Source organism: Pleurodeles waltl, chromosome 9 (assembly GCF_031143425.1).
Source record: "Pleurodeles waltl isolate 20211129_DDA chromosome 9, aPleWal1.hap1.20221129, whole genome shotgun sequence".
Classification (NCBI taxonomy): Eukaryota; Metazoa; Chordata; class Amphibia; order Caudata; family Salamandridae; genus Pleurodeles; species Pleurodeles waltl.
Genome location: NC_090448.1, coordinates 939,070,556 through 939,087,066, shown reverse-complemented (window position 1 = coordinate 939,087,066; position 16,511 = coordinate 939,070,556). Strand labels below are relative to the sequence as shown.

General features: G+C 43.1%; 1 protein-coding gene across 4 annotated transcripts in view; it reads right to left on the bottom strand.

The window, feature by feature from the left end:
* Window positions 1–16,511, bottom strand: part of EVL (Enah/Vasp-like) — a 403,985-nt gene that overhangs the window by 65,810 nt on the left and 321,664 nt on the right. For all 4 annotated transcript variants that reach the window (XM_069208320.1, XM_069208318.1, XM_069208322.1 and 1 more), the window contains exon 5: window positions 6,763–6,836. In XM_069208320.1, coding sequence (XP_069064421.1) covers window positions 6,763–6,836 — 74 coding nt within the window. The remainder of the gene's footprint in view (window positions 1–6,762; window positions 6,837–16,511) is intronic.

The following is a 16,511-nucleotide window of genomic DNA, read 5'->3' as shown; positions in this document are numbered from 1 at the left end:
TGTGGCACTGGGTCTTGGAAAGGCCGCCCTTTGTTTAAATTTGTACTGTTCCACCATAGAAGCGAGATGTATGTTTGGCGGTCTATCAACACCAGATCTAGAAGTTGACCCTGTGCCTGTGACCATTGTGATGCTAGGCACTGTTGTAAGGGCCGCATGTGTAACCTTGCGTTTGGGACAATGGCTATGCATGAAGACATCATGCCTAGGAGTTTTAATACCATTTTTGCTTGTATCTTTTGTGTTGGATACATGGCCTGTATTACCTTGTGAAATGTGTGAACCCTTTGTGGACTTGGAGTGGCTATCCCGTCTGTTGTGTTGATTGTCGCTCCTAAGTATTGCTGTGTTTGGCACGGCAAAAGGTGTGACTTTGCATAGTTGATGGAGAAACCTAGCTTGTGAAGGGTCTGTATGACATACTTTGTGTGATCTGAACACTTTGTTAGCGTGTTGGTTTTGATTAACCAGTCGTCTAAGTAAGGGAACACGTGTATTTGCTGCCTTCTGATATGTGCAGCTACTACTGCTAGGCATTTTGTAAAGACTCTTGGCGCGGTTGTTATTCCGAATGGCAACACTTTGAATTGGTAATGTATTCCTTTGAATACGAACCTTAGGTATTTTCTGTGTGAAGGATGTATCGGTATATGGAAATACGCATCTTTTAGGTCTAATGTTGTCATGTAGTCTTGTTGTTTGAGCAGTGGGATCACGTCTTGTAATGTGACCATGTGAAAGTGGTCTGATTTGATGTAGGTATTTAGTGTTCTGAGATCTAGTATTGGTCTCAGAGTTTTGTCCTTTTTTGGTATTAGAAAGTACAGTGAGTAAACTCCTGTGTTTTTCTGTGGACTTGGTACTAATTCTATTGCGTCCTTTTGCAGTAATGCTTGAACTTCTAGTCCTAGAAGATCTATATGCTGTTTTGACATATTGTGTGTTTTCGGTGGGACGTTTGGAGGGAATTGGAGAAATTCTATGCAATAACCATGCTGGATAATTGCTTAGACCCAAGTGTCTGTTGTTATTTCCTCCCAAGATTTGTAGAACTGGCTTAGTCTTCCCCTCACTGGTGTTGTGTGAAGGGGTTGTGTGACTTGTGAGTCACTGTTTATTTTGAGGGGTTTTGGGACCTTGAAATTTTCCCCGATTTCTTGGGAATTGGCCTCCTCTGTATTGGCCCCGAAAACCTCCCCTTTGATATTGTCCCTGGTAGGTAGGTGGTCTTGTTTGTGAGGTGTTGGTTTCTGTGGGTTGGCCTCGAAACCCTCCCCTAAAAGGTGTTTTCCGAAATGTGCCTCTGCTCTGCGGGGAGTTTTAGTTTTTCAATGGCAGTGTCCACCTCTGGCCCAAACAATTGCTGTTCATTAAACGGCATATTGAGCACAGCCTGTTGTATTTCAGGTTTGAACCCAGATGTGCGCAGCCATGCGTGTCTCCTAATTGTGACTGCAGTGTTTATTGTCCGTGCAGCTGTATCCGCTGCGTCCATGGAAGACCGTATCTGATTGTTCGAGATACTTTGTCCCTCTTCCACCACCTGTTGCGCTCTTTTTTGGAGCTCTTTGGGTAGGTGTTCGATGAGATGTTGCATTTCATCCCAATGAGCCCTGTCGTATCTCGCCAAGAGTGCTTGCGAGTTGGCGATACGCCACTGATTTGCTGCTTGTGCTGCAACTCTTTTTCCCGCTGCATCAAATTTGCGGCTCTCCTTGTCCGGAGGTGGTGCATCGCCTGATGTATGCGAGTTGGCTCTCTTACGAGCTGCCCCCACAACTACTGAGTCCGGTGTCAGTTGTGTTGTAATAAATATAGGGTCTGTGGGTGGCGCCTTATATTTTTTCTCCACCCTTGAAGTTATAGGTCTGCCTTTAACTGGCTCCTGAAATATTTGTTTTGAGTGCCTTAGCATTCCCGGGAGCATGGGAAGGCTTTGATAATGGCTATGGGTGGAGGACAGGGTGTTAAAGAGGAAGTCATCCTCAATAGGCTCCGAATGTAGTGATACATTATGGAATTCGGCTGCCCTAGCGACCACTTGTGCATATGAGGTACTGTCCTCAGGTGGTGACGGTTTAGTTGGGTACGACTCTGGGCTATTGTCTGACACTGGGGCGTCGTAGAGGTCCCATGCATCTGGATCATCCTGGCTCATTGTGGTATGAGCTGGCGAGTGTGTTAATGGTGGAGTTTGCGCCGGTGATGCATGAGTTGATGGTGGTGGAGAAGGTGGTGGAGTTACTTTTTTCACCACCTTTGCTTGTGGTTGCTTGTCTCCTTGTTGGAAGGCAAGTTTCCTTTTGAGTTTGATTGGGGGAAGAGTGCTGATCCTCCCAGTATCTTTTTGAATAAAGAGCCTCTTTTGCGTGTGATCTGGCTCTATTGTTTGTAATTCCTCTTCAAATCTGTATTTTTTCATTTGAGAGGACAGTCCTTGTTCCTCTGAGTAGGAACTGCTTCTCGGTTCGGATGCCGGTTGTTTCGGCACCAAAACCTTTTCTACTGATTTTTTCGGCTCCGACAAAATCTTTTTTCTTTTCTGCGTCGTGCCCTCTCGGTGCCGACCAATCTCGGTGCCGCTGTCTCGGTGCCGAATGTTGTCTGCGCCACTCTCTCGGGGCCGAGAGTGCTGCGTGCCTGTATCTCGACCGGAGTCGGATGACTTCGGCAGCAGTCCGCCCTTTTTCGGTGCCGATGGACGGTCACCTACTTTTTGGGTTAAGCCATGGCCTGTTGGCGGTGGCGTCCCCTGGGCTTTGTCAGTCTTTGCGTGAGCTTTTTGTTTCGACGTCTTACTCACGGTTGACGTTTCTTCGGCGTCGAGTTCTTCGGAATCCGACTCTTGGATGGAGAAAGTTTCTTCTTCTTCCTCCTCGAACCGTTGTTGTCCTGTCGGCGTGGACGCCATCTGCAATCTCCTGGCTCTTCGGTCTCTGAGCGTTTTCCTCGACCGAAACGCGCGACAGGCCTCGCACGTATTCTCCTTGTGCTCGGGGGACAGGCACACGTTACAGACCAAATGTTGATCCGTATAAAGATATTTATTATGGCATTTAGGACAGAATCGGAACGGGGTCCGTTCCATCAGTCTTGAAGTCGCACGCGGTCGGGCCGACCAGGCCCCGCCGGGGGATCGAAATTACCCCGAAGGGCCACCGGAGCTCTTCAAGATTCGGTGTCGATGTGTGCTAACTAACCCGATACCGAACGAAACAATACCGACGATTTTTTCCGAGATTCTAACTAACTTTCCGACCCGAAACACGGAGCGAAAAGGAACACGTCCGAACCCGATGGCGGAAAAAAACCAATCTAAGATGGAGTCGACGCCCATGCGCAATGGAAACGAAAGGGGAGGAGTCCCTCGGGCTCGTGACTCGAAAAGACTTCTTCGAAGAAAAACAACTTGTAACACTCCGAGCCCAACACCAGACGGCGGACTGTGCACAGCATGTGTATCTGCAGCTACACATGCCATCGAACATATATATATATATTTTAATCATCCTGTAAACCTCATAATCAAATAAAGGTTTTTCCTAGTGAAGGTTCCTGGGATTTTTTATTTTTGCTACTTGTGTGGGTCCCACTCCAACCCTCATCCATATATGCTCCCAATTATTTTTATAGTGAAGCCGACCCGCCAATAGAAAATGCAGTGGTATGTTAATACAAGTTATCATCAAGTTCCACAGGGACTCCCAGAAGTGGGGAATCTATTGTGACCTGAGTATGTCCCATTTGCCTTTTTTGTAAATTGTATAATGTGAGGGAGGTTGCAAATGTAGGCAGCCCACTATTTTCCTCCCAGTCCCCCGACCCACTATTGAGTTTGGGCGTAATTTGTTTAGAAATAGTTAATATAGGCCTGTGTTTAAAATGCCTCATGTCTATTTGACATTTTTTTTCATTTCTCGTGTGCATTTCTTTATTGTAGGAGAATCTGAATTCATCTTTAACAAATGTGATGCGTCCTTGTTTTCTTTCTCATGTAAAATTGTTTCCTTTATGTGAATATTGCAGAATGTTTCAATGGGCTGTGACAGTGCACCTGCAGGGGACAGGCTGGTCCAATGTATCTTGTTTGCTGCAGATAATTGCAGGATTGAAGATTGCTTACAGAAACGTCATTGTGTAGGAGTCTAAGAAATCTATGAGCCTTAGACTTTATTACTATACTCTAACGTGATTAGAACATTTTACTGGAAACACATGCAGGTGTAGCAAATATTAGAATTGTGTGATTTAACCTAGTGCAATGTAGACTAGAATTCAGAAAGTTTGAGAAATTTTCCCTCGCCTTAGTAGAGTAGGGTGCCCTATTTATGGGGGCACTGATTTACTTAACCCTTTATTTTAAGACGATTTATTAGTTTACCTTTTTGCTGATATGATTTTGATTGATTTGAACTTCATAATCATTAAATGCATTCACGTGTTGATTATTGGTTGACAACTAATTTGAAGATTTTAATTTGTAAACCTTTTACCCTTTAATAAACCTTCAAGCTATCAAACATTGACCACTCTGTCTTCCTTGCGGAGCCTAATGTGCTTCATGATATTTAAATGTATTCATTTGATGACTAGCCTCAGTTGTGCTTTACCATTTGCCAAATAACTCTCTATGGGCTCTGAATTTGTGCATTGAAAAGCGCTAACACTGGAGTTAGTGGGAGCAACATCAAAAACAACCCATGAATCACAGAAACAAACACTAGATCACTTCATTCTTGTACAGCAATCAATACATTTACACTACAATGTAATGCAGAAGCTTTGACAACACAAGTTCAGCGAATATGCATCTGCATGCCCACTTCATTCTCAGTTCATATATTTAATGCAGTGCTCCACTCTGACATGCAAACAGCAAACGCACTTAATGTCATTGTTTTGTAACTAGTTGGAGCTTATTCATGTAAAGGTATGAATAAAAGTAGTTTTGCACAGGTTTTTGTGAAGTGCTTTTTAAAGTATTCCTCAAATGTATTTATAAATCAAAAACATGTATGTACTTAATTCATTTGCACAACTGTTTATGACATTTCACAGTCATATGGCATGGTATGGTGGGCTGTACAGCTTGTAAATTGGTTACATGTCGCCGTCTTACTATCATAAAATGTAAAATACTGCAGTCTTCATATAATAAAAGTGCCAAATAACCTTGCAAGTTTCAGAAAATGACATTTATAAGAAAGTGTAAAAAAAAAAAAAAAAAGCGTTGGGTGATTTCTTGATTAGACTTCTATGTTCAAACTCAAAATGCATGGGTAGCGATCTTACAGGTGGCTTGCTATAAAATAATGTGGAATGAGCTGTAGTGGGAATTCACTCTAACCAGATAAAAATGTACTACCATCATATAATTCAATATAAAATATATATTTGCAAGCAGCTTGTGTCATCAGTACGGCGCAGGCTGCAGACCCACATCTACAAGGCCACACAAAGCCACTTTGCGTGGCTTTTCATAGCCGTGTAGATATGGAGTAAGGCAATGCACAACAAGTTGCTGCATTGCTTTACTCTGCGTCAGAGAGGCGTTCCAGGGGCGTTGCAGTAGGTGTTCCCATGCAAAACTCATGGGCTTTGATGCATTCCCATATTTACAAGGATTTGTAAAACTGGGAATGTGTCAAAAGCCTACGCCTCCCCAGGGGAGGTGTAACGAGGATAAATAACTTTATTTCTCCAGTTTTTTTTCCTCTTTCTATGTGTGCTGTGTTCTGCAGCACACAGAAGGAGGAAAACACCACCATTGATTGTTTTTGTGCAGGATGGTGTCCCTTTCTGCACAAAAGCAATCATCCCTGCAACGCAGACTCCCTTGCACCATGGTATAAGGGTGCCAGGGTTGGCGCAAGGCAGCCAATTGTGTGCCAGCGCAGTCGAAGAGAACAGGAATGTGTGGCATCTGATCGATACAACGCATTCTTGCCCTTTTCTTTCGAGACAGGGCAGTGAAGCAAAGTGTCTTGCTGCGCTGCCCTGCATCAAAAAACAATAAATAAACCCTTAACTGCTACTACCAGTGAAAGTCACTTAAATCTCCTCAGGCGTGGTTTTCTGAGTAACCAATGAAATACAATAAATGTTGAATTCTTCAAAATAAGTTTGAATTTAAAGGATGATTTCTACCACTCAGGTGAAGTGAGTGTGAAAAAACTAAAGGTGGTTTGAGTTGAAAAGAGTATTAATGGAGGGACCTAAACTATGCATGCCTGTTTAAAAGTAATCTGTAGTATTTACATTTCAACTACATAAATGTAGCATCCCCTTTAAAGAAGAGCTGTTGAATGTTTCACTGCAGGGAAGAACATCACTTGGAATGCAGGGCAGCAAACAAACAGCCACTTACGAGTTCCCTTGAAAAACATGCCTAAACGCAAACTCCACTATTCTGTTTTATTATTTTTATATCAATTTGCGGATAAATATTTGAGTTTTGCAGAAAGAAAATGTTTCCATTAGAATCTAGTTCACTTTAATAAATGGAACAATGGTTATCTTGGACTTTAAGCTGGACAAATTTAATAACAGGCAAACTAAATCACTTGTGAGAGCAAACCAAGTTACATTTCTGACTTTCTGGAGACTCATACTGATACTACATTTTAGGGTTATTTTTTAAATGGGCAGAATACTATTAAAGATGTGGAGTTCTCTTTTCAAGCTCATTAGAATCGGTGTATGTAGAGTGAGATATGGATGCACATTGGAACACAAATCAAAATTTGAAACAGAAATGCTTGCCTGCAGTAGATGCCCTCCTTTCCAACGACTCCTGACGCTGATGCTGTTGTTGATGCTGTTGCTCCAAGATTTGCCTGAAATGATAAAAAAAAGGTTTTGTATTTTGACAAATACATCCTGATCTCTTCCTCCTTGAAGTTGGTAATTTTCTGTGCATCGGAATTGATTATTTCAAACACATTCACAAGTTGTTATTGTGAATCAGCAGAAAAAAATCAGTTCACTTCTGACAAACGAGCCTATTTAGATGTCAGCTGCAGCACAATATATGCACAATCCATTATAACCATTGTGGTGACAAAGCTTTTGTTGCCAAAAGTTCATCTTGGTTGGGGGGTGGATTAATTTATAGAGATGTCGGACAGGGCCCTCTCTGTAGCATCACCCACATTTTGCCTTCAACCCTCCCATTTTTGCTAAATTCGTTTTTGTTGGCCTTCTGTGCACTTTTATCATTGTCAACCGGTGCTAAAGGCTTGTGCTCTCTCCTCTAAACATGGTAGAATTAACTTATACCCATGCGGCACATTTAAATTACTTGTAAATTTCCAGTACAGTGTCAACACATGTACCCAGGGCTTGTAATTAAATGCTACTAGTGGACCTGCAGTGCTGATTGTAAAATATGTCTCAGGCCTGCTATGCAGGCTGTCGTGCAGTTTTAAACTGTCATTCAACCTGGCAAAATGAACCTTCTTCCAGCCCCAAACCTTTCTTATTAAAAGTCAACCCTAGGGTAGGCCCTGAACAGCCTAGAGGGCAGAGGACAGCATATTTAAAAAGAGGGATATGTACTTTTAAGTTTCACATGTCCTGGAAGTGAAAAACTCTTAAATTCATTTTCACTACTGCAAGGCCTGGGTTACCTTATTACATTTAATAAGTGATAACTTTCAATTGGGAGCAGGCAGACAGTTTGAGTTTGGTGTCTAAAGAACTGTAATTTAAAAACCTTCTGAGAATGGAATTTTTAGAAAGTTGGCATTTTCTTGCTCTAACCATTTGGTGCTTACTGCCTGTAGGTGTAGCTGGCAGTTGGTCCTTGTGTATTTCTCTCAGGCAATGGGATGAAGGTAGGCATTGGCAGGATGAACCACTCTGACTGAACAAGGGGCACAGCTGTCATGTGGACCCAGGACCACCAGAGTGACTCCAAGGGATAGCTGGCTGGCCTCCTGATTAGAGGCTCAGAGACAGAACAACCTTGAGCTCAATGCCTTGACTCGGACAACTGTGAGTCCTGCCCTCCTAAGTGGTGCCACACTAGTCCTGGACCCTTGGAAGTGTGCCCACAGGTGCCCTGCCAGCCCACCTGTGGTCCCAAGAGAACCAATGCAGTGTGACTCATCTTCTCACAAGACTCCACACTTCAACCACTGCACAGTGCATACCCTATACAGGACTTCGCATTGCATTCCCGCAGGTCACTGAAACCACCTTGCATAACCCATCTCCATCCAAGGACCCTGCATCGTCATTGCAGCTTCCTGGAACCATCAGTGCGCAACTCATCTCTTTGCAAGGACCTCACATCGCCTCGGCTACACTGCGCATCCTAGACACAGGACTACCCATTGCTCCGCAATCAGGATTTAAGGTACTTTGTTCAGCGGGCTTCACTGGATCCCTGCAGCCAGTCTGCACTCCAACACGGTCAGCCTGAACTTGTAACTTTGTCATGGTCTAGCATGACGAGATTACCACAGTTGGGGTTAGTTTCACTCAAATCTTTAAAACTGCATAACCACAGTTCTAGTGGTTGCATTTTTGCAGGTTTTGATCTTAAAGTATTTATTAAATTTTCCTCTAATTTTCTAAGTTGGTGTGGGGTTTGTCTTGTGTTGTGTTTCACTTTCTTACTGTTTGAATTGCTTATTAAATACTTCACATATTACCTCTAAGTTAAGCCTGACTACTCTGTGCCAATTCACCAAGTGGTTGAGCATAGTTTAATTTGGAGTTTGCTTGTGACCTTATGCTGACAAGAATTGGGGTTGCTGCTTGAGTACGGTTTCACCTCCCCAGTAAGTAACCCAATTTCCTACATATCTGTTCTGGAAAGATTACATGGAAGACATTATTTAACATAGTCAGTACAAATGTGTTTCTTTTAAACAAATTTAGAAACAAAGAGGTGGGAAACATAGTATCTTTTTATAATCCAAAGTGCGGGATTAATTTCCTCAAGACAAGTGTAACAGGATATTGTTATGTACTGTACAAAAGCCGTATAAAGTTCCACAAAACTTTATCTTCCCAATGAACCTCTGCTGCCATGCCACAAATCCATGAGCTATGCAACACACTATGACATTGTTTCATCCAGAAACTGCAGCAAAAATCAGAGCCGATGTCACCCTCACACACTTCATTACTTCCACCTCACCAACTTAACAACTGCTTCACATTCACTCCCTCGTACCTCCATGAAATCCTATCTTTACTGCAATCCCTTTGACCCAGTGAGGACTCAAGTGAGCCAAACCCATCTATAGTCATTGACATCCAAGCTGAAATGCTTGCCTCACCTGTGACTCCATTTATAAACAGCTCCCTAAAAACAGAAAAGTTCCAAACATCCTGAAACACTCACTGGGTACCTACTTCCTCAATAAATCCAACTCTTGACTCAGCTGACCCCAAACACTGCTGTCACATTGACCGGCAAAGTACAAGGATCTGCAAAGTACTAGAAAAGGCAGTCACAACCCAACTGCATGCCTATGTACAAAACAGCTGCCTCCTGGACCGCACCAATCTAGCTTCTGACCTGAAAAAAGTCTGTGCGACTGTCAATAAGTCTTGATGAAAAGTGTAAGAGAGTTCCAAAGTCTTGCCACTGTAACTGAGAAGGCTTTATTCCCCCATCTGGCGGTAAGGCAACGAGGGATACATATAATTGCCAGTGCAGACGGTCTGAGCTGACGTCCTGACTGGTAAGGCCATAAAGTCGAGCTTAAATAAGTAAAGCCTTCCTGATGAAAAGCCTTATAAGTAAGACAGAGTGCCTTAAATGTAACCCGTTTTTCCACCAGTAGCCAGTGCAACTGCCTTAAACTACTGCTAGCCGATGAGAAACTCAGTAGTTCCAGAACTAAGTGAGCCGCCGCATTCTGAATCAATTGTAATCGATTAAGAGAGACCTTCTTGATGTTAAGCATCAGCGCATTACAATAGTCAATTCTAGAAATCACTAATGCTAAGGTCACCCGACTTTTAAGTTCTTTTTGAAGAAAGGGAATCATTTTCTTTAACATTTTCAGACACCAGTAGCAATTTTTAACTGTGCTGTTAATTTGATGGGCAGGGCATTCATTACAAGACTTAGGCCACCAGCGATTGCCCCATATATTGGTATGCAGGGCGAAAAGGAGAATTTCCTTCTTTTCTCCGTTCAATTTCAGCCAATTGTTACTCATCCAATTATTGATTTCACTCATACATGTGTGAAATCTACCTGCCACCTCCTCCCAGTTCTGGTTAACCGGTATAATCAACTGGGTGTCATTGGCATAAGATACCACTTGAAATCCAAATGAATGGATCAGTCTGGCTAGAGGAGCCACATATACATTAAACAAGGTGGGGCTGAGTGATGATCCTTGTGGAACCCCACAAGGAAGTTGAAATGAAAGAGCCCTGAACTCTCTGCAGCTGACCGTGATTGATCTATCCACCAGGAAAGACTCTAAAATATTAAGTGCCTTATCTCTGACACCTGCTTGATGAAGGCGTTGTAAAAGGAGATGTGGAGATATAGTATCAAATGCCGCGGAGCGATCCAGGAGTACCAAAATGGCACCTTCCCGCTGATCAACTTTCCTCCGGGTCATGTCCGTAGAAGAGACCAGGGCAGATTCAGTGCTGTGATCTTTCCTGAACCCATGTTGTGAGGGTCCAAGACCCCACTAGTCTGAAAAAAACTAGCCAGCTCAGTATTGAGATGTTTCTCCAGTAGTTTAGCTGTTGCAGGAAGCAAGGAGATGGGGCGTAGATTTTTTTAAATCATTGGGTTCCCTTCCTGGTTTCTTAGAGAGAGGAATTACAATGGATTCCTTCCAAGCAGGAGTGAAGCGTCCTTCCCTCAAAATTTCTTGATAGACTGGTTCAAGGGTGGTCGAAATCAAATCAGGAACTAGTTTTAGGATCCTAGGAGGACACAGGTCCAAAGGGGACCCTGATTTCAATCCCCCTAGGAGTTCTTTGATTTTAGGCGCCTGTAACATTGAAAAACAGGTAAGCTTTGGGCAAGGATCTTGGACCGGAGCTGCTCCATGATCTTCCCCTCTCATCTCCATAGGGGGGCTGCTTGAAGTTGGCATGGTGTTGAAGAATTTTATTCTTTAAAAAGTCAGCAACCCTTTGGCAAAACTCCAAGGAGTTCTCCAGCACCGGGGTGGAGGGGGGAGAAGTAAGAGTACACCTTAAAGGGTTCTCTGGGCCCATTTTCTGCATCTATAATTTTACGGGTATAGAATTCTGTTTTAGCTTTTTTGATTGCTTATTTATAGTTCTCCAGCTGAGCCCTAAGATTGGCTCTCTCCTCCGGGTTCTGGTAGAACCTCCACCTCCTTTCCTGGTGTCTGTACTGTCTCTGTAAATTTTTTAGTTCTCAGATGCTCTGCCCACTGCCAGCCCCCTAATCCTAGCGGCATATGACGCAATGATAATGGGAGTTGAGGGCCTTGTGGTCTAAACATGTAACATCTAAGCCATGTGACAACAGTAGAAAAAGACAGACGGGTCGTAAGGCTGGTTTGATGAAGAGTGTATAAGGGTAAAAATAGAGGTCTCACTTGCCCTATCCCAGCGCTATGTTAGCGCTGCTAGTGAAGAGAAATTCAGAGCACAGAGAAAGGGCTATAAGCACCTATTGGGAATTAAGAAGCGGGCATACCAAAGTACACTCTGGGCTGAATTCAAAGAAACTACCGCTGACCACGGTACGATGACGACACAAAAAGATTCTGGGCATTGGTGGCAAGAGTGGAGAAGGGGGCCGTGACTGATGTAGAAACCTGCATAGGCCCCCTTGCCTGGGTTGATTATTTTAGCACACTATATAGTACCCCCACGTTTGATGCCCCTCCTACTAGTAATAATTGGTAATTGGAGCACTGGGAGCAATGAAGAGGAATAAGGCCCTGGGCCCAGATATGGTGCCAGTGGACCTTTATTATGATGGCATCTTCTTACTGGGCAAAAATACCCACCAAGGTGTTCAATGCAGCCATGGAGGGGAACATAGTACTGCAGTCCTGGTGTTCTGCAGTCATTGTTCCGATTTATAAGAAGAGCGATCGAGGATGTCCTGCCAACTACCAGCAGATCTCTTTGCTGGACGGGGCCAGGAGGGTCCTAGGGAAAGTTCAATCGCCTCCAGGGGTGGGTTGAGGCCCAGGGTGTGTTAACAGAAGTGCAAGCGGGCTTTCGTCCCCAAATTGGAACCATCGACCAGATCATTCGTCTCTACCTGATTTCATATAAATTTACTGTAATCAAGAAGTGCTTGTTGTACCTGCTCTTTATAGATCTGAAAGCCTCCTTTGATTCAGTAGACAGGGGTAAACTATGGAGGTCACTGCTAAGTCTGGGGTTGATGCCTCCCTAGTGAAAGCTATAGCATCATTGCATACGGACAACACGGCTAGAGTAAGGTATGGGATGGGTGGGGAATGCACAGACCCCTTCCAGGTACAAAAGGGTGTACAGCAGGGCTGCGTCCTGGCACCCCTACTCTTAAGCCTTTTTTTGAACTATGTGACTCAATTCATCTTAGGGGTTCAGTTAGATGTCCCCCTTGTAGCAGGTAGGAGGGTGCCAATATTATTGTTTGCGGATGATGCAGTTCTTATGGCACACACTTAAAATATGGTCCGTAGGCTCCTTGCACGCTTTGTGAAATACTATGAGGGAAAATCATTAACCATTAATTGCATGAAGACCATGGGGATGACCTTGCCTCTTTGCCTACCGAGGAAGCTAATGATTAACCATGCCCCAACTGAGGTTACCAAGCACCTTGATTATCTAGGGGTGCGGTTCTCTGAGAACGTAAGTTGGGACTGTCAAGTTCAGAAGGCAGCCATAGCCGTTAAACAAGCGGTTATGGCAATATTGAGATTCAAGTATAAGGCTGGAGGCCGTAGTGTTAACATCATCCTGGAGGTATTTGCTCGAAAAGCAGTGGCTGCGGCATTCTATGGAGCGGAACTCTGGGGATTCACGAATGTTAGAGTGCTGCAGGTTGCCGAGAATAATTTTCTGAGAACCTTATTGCAGCTGGGACCAGGAACTCCCCTGAAAGCTCTCTTTGCAGAACTAAATTTGACACCGATTTCGGAACTAGCAGCTAGAAGGCCAATATTGTACTGGGTGAGGGTAGTGCGCAACCCTAGGGCAGCAGTGTACTTAGAAACTTTGGAAGAAGTCACCACGCATGGTGGTTCTAGGGGATGTTCCTGGGGAGCTTATTTTAAAAAGACTCTAGAGAACCTTTGGTTCAAGGGCCTATGGGTGAATCCGGGTAGAGTTACCAAGGATATGGTGGGCCTGATAAAAGATCGATACTGGGACCACACTAAGAATGAGGGTGTACCAGGAACTCAGGCCTTATTCAATTATGTACTATTATTTTAACAACGTCTTTGACCCAGCTCCCCAGTCTTACTTGGATATGTTGTATCCTGAATTGAAGTAGACTCTCTATATGAAATACAGGCTGGGAGTACTGCCCCTAAGAGGCTACCTGGTCCGTACCCGTAGGATGCCGGTAGTTTTGGAGTTTTATAAGTGCACCCTAGGGAGGTGGATAATGTGGCTCACTTCACCCTGGCCTGCAAGAAATTTGATGAGGCAAGGCGCCGGTGACTTCTCCCTCTTTTTAAGGCTAGTGGAGCAAATTGCACATAAACTGCATTTGCACTCTGCGCAAGGCAGGGTAATAAGAGCGAACATAACCTGGTTGCCTCTTACATATGGGCTACTTGGCCCAGGCTAAGGGAATTGCCAGCCAAACTAGTGGTGGCTGATTTTTAAAACTTTAAAATGTTTATAAGATCTAATAGGGCCCTAGGCGATAGCGGTATGATGAAATAATGGTTTTCCCACACTAATGTTAGGGCCCCTCTCTCCCTTCTAAAAGACCCAGTAGCTATGTGAGTTATTACTGCTAATATAAAATACTGTGATCACAAGCTATTTGCCTCCGGGTTCCCCCCCGAGTAGAGGATAGGTACTGACAAAGGGCTGCCCTTCTACCAAGATGTGAATTGCGGGGGGTAGTCGTTCTTAAATCAATTATTTATCTTTAATTGTTTGGGGATATGTGACTTTTTATGAATAGAGGGATTGTTGCCACTATGTTTTAAATAGCGATTATGGGGCTCATATGAATTTTTTGTCTTTTTTGATGTGTACTTTTTATATTATTGTAAGGCTTGTTGCTGATACAATTTAATAAAATTGATATTGAGCATCCATACCAATTACCATCATTTCCACACCTATGCTGAAAACACCAACATCTATTTAAGGGCATCAGTAGAGTCTGACCAAGTGGCAACCATACCCAGTAGACTTCTGCCCATTTAAAACCTGGATGGGCAACTATAGTCTCAAATCAAATGGCTCAAACACCAAAATCCTCATTCTGGTCCTTCAACATCTCCTTCAACTGTACTTTCTGGGACCTTTTCACATTATTTGGCCCATGTCTTCCCATCAAATCAAAAGTAATAAAAAACTGGGAGTCATCTGAGGTGCTGATCTCAGCCTCAATTCAGAGTGTACCAGTAGTTAAAGACACATTTTTTAAATGAAACTAAGCTCCAATACACTTACATTCATTACACCAGAAAGCCACTGGTTAGCAAGAAATACGTTAGTTAACTCCGGCAATGCATTATATACCAGTTTCCCAGCATACTGGATTAAAAGACAACAGAAATCTCAAAGTATAGTTGACTCCCTCATTTGGACCAAAACATATCAGCCATAGAAGCTGAACTAAAACACCTCCACTGGCTCATTATTCATGTAACAATCAAATCGAAGATTCCTTGGTTTCCTACAAGTGTAATGAAGGATAGAATTCCAAGGCTTGTTAAAGATAACCGCCCCCCACCTGTGCCCACTTCACAGACGCAGGACTCTTCATCACACCAAAATATAGAAATAAGAACAAAGGTGGCAGGAGATTTGTAGTGCTGGCACACCACTTGTGAATACTCTTCCTTTGAGTTCCTCAAATGAATATTGGAAAAATTTATTTTATGACCTTAGCACTTTTGCACCTCTCACAATAACTGTAAAGAAGCTTACTCTATAGTAGTTACTGAAATGTACTGTGGTGTACTTTAATGTACTTTTCATAAATTAAGTATCACACAATCACAGGTGTAGTGAATTAATTTTGTTGTTATGTATCGCTCTCATAGAAAGCCTCTATAGTTTATTTCAGTTTCTGAATCTCATAACCCACTGCTATGACATAGCAACATTTGATAACTAAACTGGTTACCCCCTATTATGTCATAAAGGCCCTCCATGCCAGACTAACAGGATTCTATGAGAGCCTGTCAGTGCGGCTCTTCTTGTCTGCTTTGAATGAAAGCAGAAAACACAGCTGCGGGGGGTAGGGGGACAAAGACAGAGAAGGTGGTGGGGACTGGTCAATGATGGCAGGTAAGAAGGGATAGGAAACACATAACAGAGGTTATGTTATGTATGGCTCACCCATTACTCCTCTGCTACTGCGTAACAGTTGAAAGCAGCAGCAGATGATCTTGGAGGCAATACATAACAAAATTATAGATGGTTGAAGAATAAATTATGGGGATTTTTTCATCTCGGTTTTCTGAGTGACAACATAGACAACTCGAGCTTTGCCCTTGTCTATTTGATGTCACTTAGAACTCCTCTATGAAATACATCCCCTAATTTACTGTTGCCCATCTATAATTGTATGTGTTATGCATAGCTTCCATAGGAAGCATCTATCGTTGACACCAGATTCGAAATGTGGTAAATCACTACTAGGACCTACCAATGGTTGATAACAAAACTCGTTATCTACTATTGCTACGTCATTGTTGACTTCCAGGCCAGGTTGATAGGACTCTCATAGAGCCGTCAGCAAAGCGCTGCTTGTCTGTTTTGAATGGAAGCAGAAGAACAGCTGCAGAAGGAGGAAGGAAGGCAGGTAAGATGGTCGGGGCTGGTTACCGTTAGCAAAAGTTTTTTTGTTTTTTTTTACATTTTGATCGGGAAGGAAAGGCATAGCAGCTGAAAACAGGAACAGATGATACTCAGTGACATCACAAACAAATCAAACTTCACGCTTGTCTAGATAATGTCACTCAGAACCCCGAGGTGCAAAAAACATCGCAATAATTTACGGCTACCAATCTATAATTCTATATATTGTTTGCACTCTCTCACTCTTTTACCAGGTACTGTAGTACACCTACTTACGAGCCTAGGTGCAATTAGGTTTTGCAGTGTGCCCTATACAAATAAACATGCTGTTCAATTTTAGAAAATTAGCTGTCAGATTTAAAGTTAGTTCTTAGTTGATGGGAAATCACATCTAAATCATCAAAGAAAAAGTAAATCGGAACAAGGATAAAGCAATCAAGCTGCAATGAATAAGAAGGACACACATATACAACATTACACTTAACACAAACTGCTCTCAGCTGCCCCATACATAAGTCGGTCCAGGTGCAGCTCTGTGTGTGTGGGAAAAG